The sequence below is a fragment of the Odocoileus virginianus genome, chromosome 8 (genome assembly GCF_023699985.2).
Source record: "Odocoileus virginianus isolate 20LAN1187 ecotype Illinois chromosome 8, Ovbor_1.2, whole genome shotgun sequence".
NCBI classification, from domain to species: domain Eukaryota; kingdom Metazoa; phylum Chordata; class Mammalia; order Artiodactyla; family Cervidae; genus Odocoileus; species Odocoileus virginianus.
In genome coordinates, this window is record NC_069681.1 from 38334824 (window position 1) to 38347204 (window position 12381).

General features: G+C 40.5%; 1 protein-coding gene across 1 annotated transcript in view; it reads left to right on the forward strand.

Moving 5' to 3' along the window:
• Positions 1-12381, forward strand: part of LOC110127197 (ATP-binding cassette sub-family C member 4-like) — a 141958-nt gene that overhangs the window by 65164 nt on the left and 64413 nt on the right. Inside the window, exons 15-19 of the mRNA XM_020877307.2 lie at positions 3221-3442; positions 4799-4939; positions 5699-5736; positions 6122-6216; positions 8732-8878. Coding sequence (XP_020732966.2) covers positions 3221-3442; positions 4799-4939; positions 5699-5736; positions 6122-6216; positions 8732-8878 — 643 coding nt within the window. The remainder of the gene's footprint in view (positions 1-3220; positions 3443-4798; positions 4940-5698; positions 5737-6121; positions 6217-8731; positions 8879-12381) is intronic.

Consider the following 12381-nt stretch of genomic DNA (forward strand, 5'->3'; position numbering starts at 1 on the left):
ATCCTCCAAGCAGATCACTCTCCTTGGATATGTGGTAAACGCCCTCTTCTCCCTCACTTTTATATCCCCTTCTTCTGAGAGCTGGTGATATTCATATCTTTGAGGATGAATCAAAAGACCTGTGGAAGTGTCACTACTACACTCTAAGCCACATAAAGCCTAAAGTATATTAAAGTGCTACTGTGAAATCACTGAATTATCACTTCTAGTGAAACTTTTTTAAAGATAATGATGCTATTTTATTTAGAACATTTATTTCCCCTTCCACAAATTAAGTCAAAGTATATTAGTATTTGGAAATTAGAGATACTAAGACCTGTTTTGTACCCATGTGATATCATGTGCAATTTGCCTGAAGGGCATCTTCCATTAGCACCAGAAGCAAGGTTGGGTAGCCGAGCACCTGGGAGATGCCCACTCTGCTGATGTTGCCAGTTGCTGGTCTCCCTGCCCAGGTCTCTATGTGCCCAATACGTGTGGGAGCCTGTGTAGCAGGAGGACAAGGTCCTGCTTTCATGGGGCTCCTGTTCTTATGGGGAGGATGTGACATCCTGGCTGCCTCCCTGAGGAGCTGGTGCCTCATGGGGTCTGAGTGACATGAAGGTGGGGGCCACACAGTCACCTGGGGGAGGGGGTCTGAGGCAGGGGGTCCTAAGGAAGGAGCTGACCTGGCAGGTTGGAGGAACAGAAGGAAGACCAACGTGTCTGAGGAGAATGAGGAGGGGGTCATGGAAGGAGCTAGTCTCCAAGTAGTGGGCAGCAGGCCTGGAAGTGGAATGGAAGCCGTTGGATGGTCCAGAGCAGAGGAGGGAGGTGGTCTGATGTGGGATTTAAAAGATTCCTTCCATGTTTGCTGGAGGAACAACAGCAGAAGCAATTTGAAATCTTAGTAACATTGGGAAGGCAGAAATACAGGCTCAGGCTAGGATGTCAGTTTCTAGAGCTACTGTAACAAAGCACCACAAGCTGAGTGACTTAATACAACAGAAGTTTATGGTCTCCCTGTTCTAGAGGCTGTGGGCCCCAAATCCAGGTGTGGCAGGACCATGTTCCCCCTGAAGGCTCCAGGGGACAATCCTTCCTTCCAGTCTCTGGTGTTTGCCAGCCCTCCTTGGTGTTCCTTGGCTTCCAGCAGCAGCATTGTGGTCTCTCTCTCTCTTGTCACATGGCCATTGTCCCCATGTCAGTCTGGGTCTCCTCTCTTCTCATAAGAATGTCAGGCACATTGGATTTAGGGTTGCCCCGCTCTAGTGTTACCTCATCTTAACTTCATTACATCTACAGAGACCCTGTTTCCATTAAATAATGTCGTGTTCACAGGTGTCATGTTTAGGGCTTTATCATACCTTTTTAGGGGGACACCATGCAATCCACTGCACCTGACATAATTGAGGGTGGGCTGAAGATTAGCAGTTTTCAGACCTAGTGGTTGTTTGATGCTTCAGTCCTTGGCTTGTTTGCCTCTGTACCTCAGCACCTCCTTTGTTAACCCATGTCTGTTCCAATAGGCTTTAGTCAGATTTCTCACTTATGAGATGAATTTCTGCTCCAAATTAGATTATTAAAATACAGCACCTCTACTTCTCTAGAAGCAGTTCCATGTGTTGACTCTTTTCCACTCCTCCAGCAATAGGGGTTTCAGATTTCTCAAGCTTGAAAGCAGTTAATTCCATGTACAGAGGGAGTGATAGTAGTGTGTAAAATCCCAACATTGATAGTATTATTTAGCCCATCCCTAGATGTTTTGGTATTCTCTGATTGCTTCTTTTGATGACACCATCCCCACATTTAGTACTATCAGAATGATTTGTCCACTGGTGGGCACCCCTGGATGAGTCGGGGTCTATCCTTCCTGTTTGTCTAGTCCCTTTCTAACAGCAGAGAGCAGATCACTATGCCCTAACCCCTTTGGAATTGTTATTCCTTGGCTGCTGAGTGAAATTGCTATCTTTATAACACGGCATTTCCTTTTGCCTCTTACAGATACAAAATGGAAAGTATTAATCTCATTTTAAAAAGATGTGTGACTTTTGCCTCCCAAGTAGAACAAGACACAGTGCATCATGAATAACTAAGTCTGCAGTATCAAATGTTGCCCAAAGGCTTCATTGGGTTTCTCCCAGGGGTCCACCTCAGGGTGTGGAATGATAGGGTTACCAACAAGGATGCTGGGCCACCTTCTTTCCACCTGACCTGCCTCAGCCAGACATGTCCTCCTTTGGTTAGTTTTTCATCCTGAGATTTTGCCTAATATTTTGTTTGCCTCTAAGTGAATCAGCCGAGTTTTGATTCATGGAGTCAGAAAACAGTGAAAACATTGCACATTATTTTCTATAACTTTGTAAGAGAGGGAAACTGCAATTATGTGTCACACATGTTCAAAGAACATTAGATTGGCTGTAGGTTTGGTAGTTGCCTAATTTAGGGAAGCTGGGTTGGCCTCTTATGATTGGTTGTTCTTAATTTTTCTTGGATCTGAGTGCATTGATAGTGGTTTAGGTTTTGGTTTACTGGCATGGGCTTTCAAGACATTAGAGCCACCAGTCTCATGGCCTCCTTGCTTATGAACTATTTTATAAGGTAGAATATTGAATTTTCAGTTTGGAACTTCCTGAGTGTGTGGGATAGTTGTAAAGATCATGAAGACACAGCTCATGGGTTCTCTGTCCAGAGCTGGTTCCTATACATCCTATTCCAGCTGGACACGTGATATTATGACAGTGACAGTGGTCAGTGAATGTTTGATGAATGACCCTTACCTATGGAGATATGCTTGGGTCCACCTCTGGGTTAGTTTTAAGTTTCTTTCCTGGAATATCCTTCCCAGTTGACTGTTTTTTTAAAAATTCTGCTTCTCACACAAGCTTCTCTCAATTCCCATGTTGTCTATAGAGACTTTGCTGATTCTCACACCAACCTCCATGCTGCTTATTTCCGTATGTGCCCAGGGTAACTATATTAATGGCCTACATTAATTTTAACACAAATGCACACATTTCTTTCATATTCCCCAAAACCTAACACAAGTTTTGTCAGAGACAGAATGCTCAGTTCTGTGTTGAATTGAACTGAACTAGAATTGTCAGCCAGAATTCCATTCCTAAGGATCATTTTCTTAGGCAAATTGTAATTTAAGCCCAGTTAAATTTTCTTGATTAGTATTTAGAGTACATTAATATTTTCAAATGCAAATGCATTCCTCTCAAATTCTTTATTTTAGGGCAGAATGGTGCAAAAGGGAATTTATGCTGAATTTCCAAAACCTGGGATAGATTTCGAAGAAATCCTTTTGAAAACAGAGAATGAGAAGGCTGAACTACCTCCAGGTCCAGGAACTCCCACTCTGAGGAAGTGGTCCTCCTCTGAGTCTTCAGTCATTACAGTTCAGTCATTACAGTCTTCTAGCCCCTCATTGAAAGATGCAGCTCCAGAAGACAAAGACGTGAGTTTCTCATCCTGCAACATGCCCTGGTCTGTCTGCTCTTGGTGGCCTCGTGGGCCTTCAGTCTGCTTCTCTCGTGACATCTTTGTTTGTCCCAAAGTAGATCCTAAGTTTCCAAGGTCTTATTCCATGGACTTGGTAGAATTAAATTGTTCCCTGCTTGGGGTTCTTCCTTGGGTGTAGGATTGAGGATCTTATGGAGATCAGTAGCGGGTGCACTGCTATGACTTCCTGAGCGTATGTGGCTCATAATGATATGAAAACTCTTCAGTTTACAGTAGTTATATCCTACTCACTCTGGTGGCCTCCAACTTCCCTTATACATCCAGAGGTTTAATGTGAAGACCCCCTTAGAGTGAGTCCTTCTGTGACCACACTGAGTCAGCTACTTTTCCTATATGTAGGAATGTTCTCGCCCTGCAGGTGAGTAATAGTAGTATTTTGCTCCATCATCAGATGGTTTGTGATAGGCCAGAGGTAGCCTGTGCAAAGGACCCATCACTCAGCAGACACTTTGGAGTTAGTTCCCATCTTCCTTTCTCATCCTTTAAGACCGAGAACCACATCTTATCCACCTTCAGTCTTCAGTGATCAGGACAGAGCTGAGGACATCCTAGGCTCCTATGACTCTATAATGCATCTTAAGTCCTCCAGACAGAAACACACTAGATCTTCCTTAAAAATATACACAGGTATTCCTCTATATCCAAATCCTCACTATCCAGACCTAGGAGCCTGGATGATTCTGATAAGTGTTCAGATTAGTCTTCCTCACATCCCTACACTCAGGAATCACTCTCTGAAATTTAGGAACCAAATAAATTCTGATCATATGCTTGTACCCTAAGATCCAAACTCACATTACTACAATTCTCTATGTGAACTCAGTTTACTGTATTAGGTTAATATTTTGAGGCCCAGGTATGTTTTATGTTTCCATTCTTGAGTGACACAAATAATCTAGAAGTATACATTAGCTCCATATAATTTTGTGTATTATTTTGGAACAAGCTTCTGCACTTATACTTGAATAAGGTATATTGCGCATGTGCTGAGAGTCATGATCAACTTCAAGCAAAGCCCTTCAACAATGAATAACTTTATGTGAATGATGTTTCTTTGTTTCTAATAAATTCTTAGGAATAGGATGTCTGGATCCGAGAGTCAATGCACACATGGTTTCACTAGATATTCCCACACCCTTCCCTGTAGGAGGTGTGCCATCTTGAACTCCTGCAACTGTATGAGATGAATCTGTTTCCCTATAGCTTTGCAATGGATGGCATTGTTGAACTTTTGAACCTTGGAGGTTCATTATTTAAAATTTTGTCTCTCATTGCCATTTTCCCCTCCCAGACTGAGAATATACAGGCTATACCATCACTGGAGAGCTGTTCAATAGGAATGGTTGGTTTTAAGATCTACAAAAATTGCTTCAGAGCTGGTGCTCACTGGTTCATCATCATTTTCCTTATTCTAATAAATGTTGCAGCTCAGGTAAATAACAACATTTATTTTGGTTTGTGCTTTCAGCTTGATCTTTATGTGCTATTCATAACATGTTTATTTTATTATTTTTAATATGTATATTAAGAGATATGTTTCCAAGACTTGGCTCATGATGTTGTGGAATCTTGCTAGGTGAATCTGAAATCAGAAAGGCAGGCCTGCAGCCTGGAACCTTAGGTAGGAGTTGACTCTGCTGTCTTGAGGCAGAATTTCTTCCTCCTCTGAGAACAGGAAGCATTGATTTTTGCTCTTAAGGCCTTCATCTAACTGGATGAGGCCACCGCAGTGTTTAGGGTGATCTCCTCTACTGAAGTTCTGATGATGGATATGAACCACATCCACAATATACTTCACAGCAACATCTAGATGGGTGTTTGGTTGAATCACTGGAGACTGACTTCACGAAACTGACACTGTTAACTGATCATTACTGCACCTGTCAAGCTTTTTTCCTTGGAAGAATCCCAACATTTGTACTGTTGCATTTTGCAGTCCACTTGGATTTGCATTGAAATACATTATATGTGGAGAGCAAAGTCTTCTAGGGAAAAGGGGATATCTTTTAAAGGTTTTAAAATGTAGCATGACCTCCCCTGAGCTGTGGTCATCTGGGGTGTGGGGCTTGGCACAAACCTGAGCCAGAAGGACCGTCTCTGTGTTCTGGAGTCTTTCCATCCCCCATCCTAGTGAGCGGGGTGTGAGGGTTTAGTGACATCAGGGTCTGAGTGACTGTGTTTCCTGCTCCAGGTCACCTACATCCTGCAGGACTGGTGGCTTGCAGACTGGTGAGTGATTCCTGGTCTGACCCAAAGGGCTGTGAAATCTACACGAAGCCTCACTTCTCCACAGTTGGGATGGGGAGGTGGGGTTTGTTCAGTCTCTTCCTCTGACCCTCATGTTGTTTCCCTGAAGAAAAACTAAAGTTCCTGCTGGTGGCATGTGACCCTCCCATGGTCTCTCCCCATATCTGACCCCCAGGAGCTTCCTCACAGACAATTTTGAGAAACAGAAGTCATGATTGAAATTGAATCTTTATAAAGTAGATGGACACAGGGCATTATGAGCTGGGAATATTTCAGCAAGAAACACATATCCCATATTGACAATTTTTTGTGTTTGTCTAAATTCTATCTATAACATACTATCTTTTTTTTCTTTCCCATTCCATAGGGCAAATGAAAGGAGTACCATATATGCCATGGTCTTTGGACAAGGAAACATGATTGTGATGCCTGATCCTGACTGGTACTTAAGAACTTATTCAGGTAAAGTTGAATAATCCACTCTATCTGAAGTGCTTACAATGAGCCTGTGTGAGCAGCTAAGGCTTCCAGGAGTTATTCAGTAAGATCTTAGTGGGTTAAGAGTCTGAGTTGCAGTTTCTCCTTGAATTAATTAGAATAATTATTTTTTAAATTACTAGAAGAAAGAGGTTGAATGAAGTCTCTTAATTTGTTCAGTACTAGATTTTGGAAGTTACACCAGGATTGCATATTGAGAAAATCAGCCACTGGAAATATGTAGCTATTGTGTATTCTAGTAGGTGCTTTAGCTAAATCTTATCCCCTCATAGCTCAGTTGGTAAAGAGACTGCCTGCAATGCAGGAGACCTGGGTTTGATTCCTGGGTTGAGAAGATCCCCTGTAGCAGGAAATGGCAACCCACTCTAGTATCCTTGCCTGGAAAATCCCATTGACAGACGAACCTGGCAGGCTACAGTCTGTGGGGTTGCAAGAGTTGGGCACAACTGAGCAACTAGGCACACACATATTACTATACGGATGGGCAAGGGAATTAGAAACAGATCCTCACTTTGTGATTTAGATTGTTTCAATTCTGTCTAAATAAACCTTGGCTTTTCCTGAACTTGGGTGAAATCCTCTGGCAGCATGGGCCCCCAGATAAAAGCATTATTTCTTCACAGGTATGCAAAGATCCCCTTCACCATACTGCTCATCTCTTGAGCTTCACAAATTGCTTAAGAGAGAAACTAAGTAGGGGGAATCCAGTGTCTGGGAATTAAGATTCCTTCTCTTTCTTACTTTGAGATCACAATTTTATTGTGTCTGCAACTGTGATTAACTTAGAGGCTTGCCAGACTTATATTAACACAGCTTTCTACTTTCAAAAGAATGCATAGTATATATATATAGTACTACACAGTTTTTAAAGGAAGTCTCATCTAAAATATTAATATTCCTGTGGGAAACCTTTATACAAGCTTTCTACAGAGTGTGATATCTTTATAAGAACCCACTCATTGAAATTTGGTGTTTATTACATTGATCTTTTGCTGAGAAACAAATCCATTTGTTGTTTATCTTCTGAATTGGTAGACTGTGGGGACTTAGAGAAGTAAGGAGGGATTCTATTATGCATTCATATAGGATGGTGGGATAAGACAAATACCCATAGATGGAATCCAGGAATTTGAGTAACTTTCAGAGCTGAAGTCATATGTCAGCTGAAGGAGAAAAAAAAGTACTTGATGGAATACTTCTTACAGAAGTCATGTCCACTCTAGCATTGTGAATTCAAGAGATTTAAGAAGGGCTATTAAAAAAAAAAAAACAAAAAAAAACTTATATACTTTCAATTTTGGCTGCACTGAATCCTCATTGCTTTGTGCAGACTTTCTCTAGTAGCACGAGCAGGGGCTACTCTTAGTTTCAGTTTGGGGCTTCTGATTGCAGTGGCTTCTCTTGTTGCAGAGCACAGGCTCTAGGCTCATAGGCTTCAGTAGTTGCAGCACACAGGCCCAGTAGTTGTGACTTGCAGGCCCAAGAGCATGCAGGCTCAGTAGTTGTAGCACAAGGGTAGTTACTCTGTGGCATGTGTAATCTTCCCAGTCCAGGGAGTAAACCCATATCCCTTGCATTAGCAGGCAAATTTTTATCCACTGCACTACCAGGGAAGTACTAGAAGGGCTATTTTAATTTTTATATGCTGAGGGGGATGCGTGTATACCTGTGGCTGACTCATGTTGATGTATGGCAAAAGCCATCACAATGTTGTAATAAATCCTCCAATTAAAATTAGTTAAATATATAAAACCACAAATTAAAAAAAAATTATATGCATAGGGGCACTCATTTATGTCACTAAATAAAATATGTTTAAAAGATTATGTTCATTTCCAAATGCTTCATGTTTCTATTAAACACTTAGAGATTAGTTGCTTGTTTAGGTTAATTATGTCATGTTAAAATATAATTTGTATTTTCTTGCAATTATTTGTGAGATTTTCTGCTTGCAACTTAATGCAATATTTTCACAGTCTTAACAGCTGTTTAGGCATGGAGATAGCTACTTTACACATTTCTGAGGAAATGGTAAATATTTCTCCTGTTCCCTGTTAATTCAAGTTGGTACTAAAGCATTCCCCAATTTTAGATTGTGGGACATGTAATTTGTAAGATTTGAAATAGAAGCAAAGGAAGATCAAGTACTTTTATTGATATAATTTTCTTTCTTCTGAGTTTTTATTAAAACTTGTAATTGTATTAGGAAAGCCTAGAATGAAATTGTAGCTTATACCTGATCTTTTCCCCATGTGGTTTCTATTTAATGAGAAAACATAGTAATTTTTATATTCTTCCTTATAAATTAAACTCTTACAGGATCCATTGTATATATACACATCTATTCTATATATGAATTTGCATATAAATTATATTATGGAATACAACATATAATATCTTTATAAAGTGCCTGACTTGCTTTAGCATCATGGAAGCAAAGGCAGAGACCTTATGCTCTGAGTGATGTTTCTTGTTTCAGGTTTAATGGTAGCTACCGGCCTTTTCAGCATCACGAGATCTCTGTTGTTAATCTACGTCCTTGTTAATTCTTCACAAACTTTGCACAATGAAATGTTGGAGTCTATTTTGAAAGCTCCGGTATTGTTCTTTGATAGAAATCCAATAGGTAAGTCAGACATCAAACTTATTAGCAAACATGTCTTGTTAATGCATTTAGTACCTGATTACATTTGGTGTTTGAAATTGGAGGAGATTCTTGGAAGAAAATCACTGTGCATGTTGATCCATCTTCTACAAAAAGCTTTCCTGATGTCTTCTTCTACCAGGGAAAATCTGAATATAGAAGCATATAAACTTTTATTCCAGTTCATGTATATGTGGAAAGATAAATAAATGTTCACTTTGCAGAGGCATATGAAACACACTACAGTTGATGCAAACATAAATCAGTGTTGACTGGTTGCTAAAACATTGGCTGTGTTACCTAGCATTAAGGTAGGTTGTTCATTAGGAAGGAACTTCTTACAATGAATCTCTACCTGAGATAGGCTGTGTGTTACTATCTTTCATTTCCCATCCATTTCTGGGATCACAGAATTCTGATATGTGCCTATACTTCGAGGTTTACCTAAAATGGTAATGAAAACTTAATGAAAATGCAAGATTGGTGAATGTAAACATCCTCTTCAATGAAATTAACTCTATAGTTTTACAGTGGACATTTGGTGACTTATACAAGGCTAACTTCAATAACTCTAAGTGGGCTTCCCTGGTGGCTCAGACAGTAAAGAATCTGCTTGTGATGTGAGAGACTCAAGTTCGATCCCTAAGTCAGTACAATCTCCTGGATAAGGGAATGGCAACCCACTCCAGTATTCTTGCCTGGAGAATCCCATGGACAGAGGAGCTTGGTGGACTATGGTCCATGAGATTGCAAAGAGTCAGATGTGACTGAGTAATAACTCCGTAAGAGGCTAACTTCACTTGGATCCACAGGAACCTTCTGCAAACTGGTAGTTTCCCCATGTATTTATAAATTGAAGATAAATAGATGTTGATGAACTCTGTAATGATCAGAATTAATCTTTCCAATAATTGTGTCCCCTGATTGATGTATAGCAAGATGGTCACTGAGTAGATTCTAGGTCTTATAATCTCTCCTCATGAAGAAACAATTTTAAATAATAATTTTTTATATTTGTTTTATGTTTTTGTATAAGAGTCCATTGGTACAGAAGGCTTCCCATCTTAAAAACAAAGTTGGAAAGCCACTGGGTTTATGGTGTTTTATGAGTAAATCCTATTTGAGCACTCTCCACCCAACCCGGCACTTTGCATTTTGTTATAGATTTTATGTGAAATGTGGCCCATGTTTACAATGGGTGTATAATCTAGCTGTGAACTCAAGACTAATAAACCTGAAAAGTAGTTAGACCACCAAATAGATTATACTATGATGTGTTCTGAGAAATACCCAGACTCCAGGCAGAATCTGGAAGTATGTTCTTCATTTTAAAAAAGTCTCAGGATGTCTTTAAATATGAGAATTGCTTATGTCTTTGCTAAGAGCATGTGGTCTTATTTTAGGTCCCACTGGGTTGCAGGGTCTCCTCAGTCCTCAGCACTAAAAGTAAAAATGGAGGAACAGAGGTTGGAGGCAGGTGCTGGGCAACAGCAAAATGTGTCAGCTGAAGGCAGAGTATTATAATTTTTTTTTAAAAAAAAATATCATAGTTGGGTGGGCTGGAGTGTGTTTTAAATAATCTTCAGTTCAGTTCAGTTCAGTTACTCAGTCATGTATTACTCTTTGTGACCCTATGAATCACAGCATGCCAGGTCTCCCTGTCCATCACCAACTCCCGGAGTTACTCAAACTCATGTCCATTGAGTCGGTGATGCCATCCAGCCATCTCATCCTCTGTCGTCCCCTTCTCCTCCTGCCCCTAATCTCTCCCAGCATCAGGGTCTTTTCCAACAAGTCAACTCTTCGCATGAGGTGGCCAAAGTACTGGAGTTTCAGCTTCAGTATCAGTCCTTCCAATGAACACCCAGGACTGATCTCCTTTAGGATGGATCTCCTTGCAGTCCAAGGGACTCACAAGAGACTTCTCCACCACAACAGTTCAAAAGCATCGATTTTTCGGCACTCAGCTTTCTTCACAGTCCAACTCTCACATCCATACACGACCACTGGAAAAACCATAGCCTTGACTAGATGGACCTTTGTTGGCAAAGTAATGTCTCTGCTTTTTAATATGCTATCTAGGTTGGTCATGAGTAAGCATCTTAATTTCGTGGCTGCAATCACCATCTGCAGTGATTTTGGAGCCCCAAACAAATAAAGTCTGACACTGTTTCCACTGTTTCCCCATCTATTTGCCATGAAGAGATGGGACAGATGCCATGATCTTAGTTTTCTGAATGTTGATCTTTAAGCCAACTTTTTCACTCTCCTCTTTCACTTTCATCAAGAGGCTCTTTAGTTCTTCTTCACTTTCTGCCATAAGGGTGGTGTCATCTGCATATCTGAGGTTAGTGATATTTCTCCTGATAATCTTGATTCCAGCTTGTGCTTCATCCAGCCCAGTCTTTCTCATGATGTACTCTGCATATAAGTTAAGTAAGCAGGGTGACAATATACAGACTTGACATACTCCTTTTCCTATTTGAAACCAGTCTATTGTTCCATGTCCAGTTCTAACTGTTGCTTTCTGACCTGCATATAGGTTTCTCAAGAGGCAGGTCAGATGGTCTGATATTCCCATGTCTTTCAGAATTTTCCACAGTTTATTGTGATCCACACAGTCAAAGGCTCTGGCATAGTCAATAAAGCAGAAATAGATGTTTTTCTAGAACTCTCTTGCTTTTTCGATGATCCAGCGGATGTTGGCAATTTGATCTCTGGTTCCTCTGCCTTTTCTAAAACCAGCTTGAACATCTGGAAGTTCATGGTTCATGTATTGCTGAAGCCTGGCTTGAAGAATTTTGAGCATTACTTTACTAGCATGTGAGATGAGTGTAATTGTGCAGTAGTGTGAGCATTAAGTAACCCCAAAGGACATTGCAATGTTTAGAACCAGTTAAACCATTGGTGTTCAAAATATTAGATCTGGATTGTCAAGAAAAATTATGTTTATGCTGTGTGTGTTTTGTTTAAAATAATCTTGTTTATATCACAGGAAACTGTATTCAATATTCTATAATAAACTATAAGGTAAAAGAACAAATAAAAACATAACAGAAGTCTCTTATCTTCATAAAAAAAGGTTCTGTAAAATGACTAAAATAAGTTTTGTTATTTAAAAGGTACTTAGCAGTTTGAAGTTTTACCTTTAAAGAAATCTGTGTTTTCCCTGACTAGTTTTGGTAAGCAGGTCTCTTGTCACACCTGTGATGACTGTTCTAGTCCAGGCTTTTGGGTTTCTAGTGGCAGAATCTACCCAGGTTAGTTCAGAGGAGGAGGGCTCAATCAAAAGAAAATGGGTGTCTCATGGAGCTGGAGGGATGCTGACTGTCCTATACCTGGGGATGGGAGCTGTGGTCCTCCTGGGAGCCAGGGCCATTGTCACAGGGCTTGTGCATGTTCTCAAGTCCCCTTGCCTCTCACCTTTTCTGGGTATGGTGGGTCTGATCCACTTTCCTGCTTCTCTCCTGGCAGGAGAACTTCTT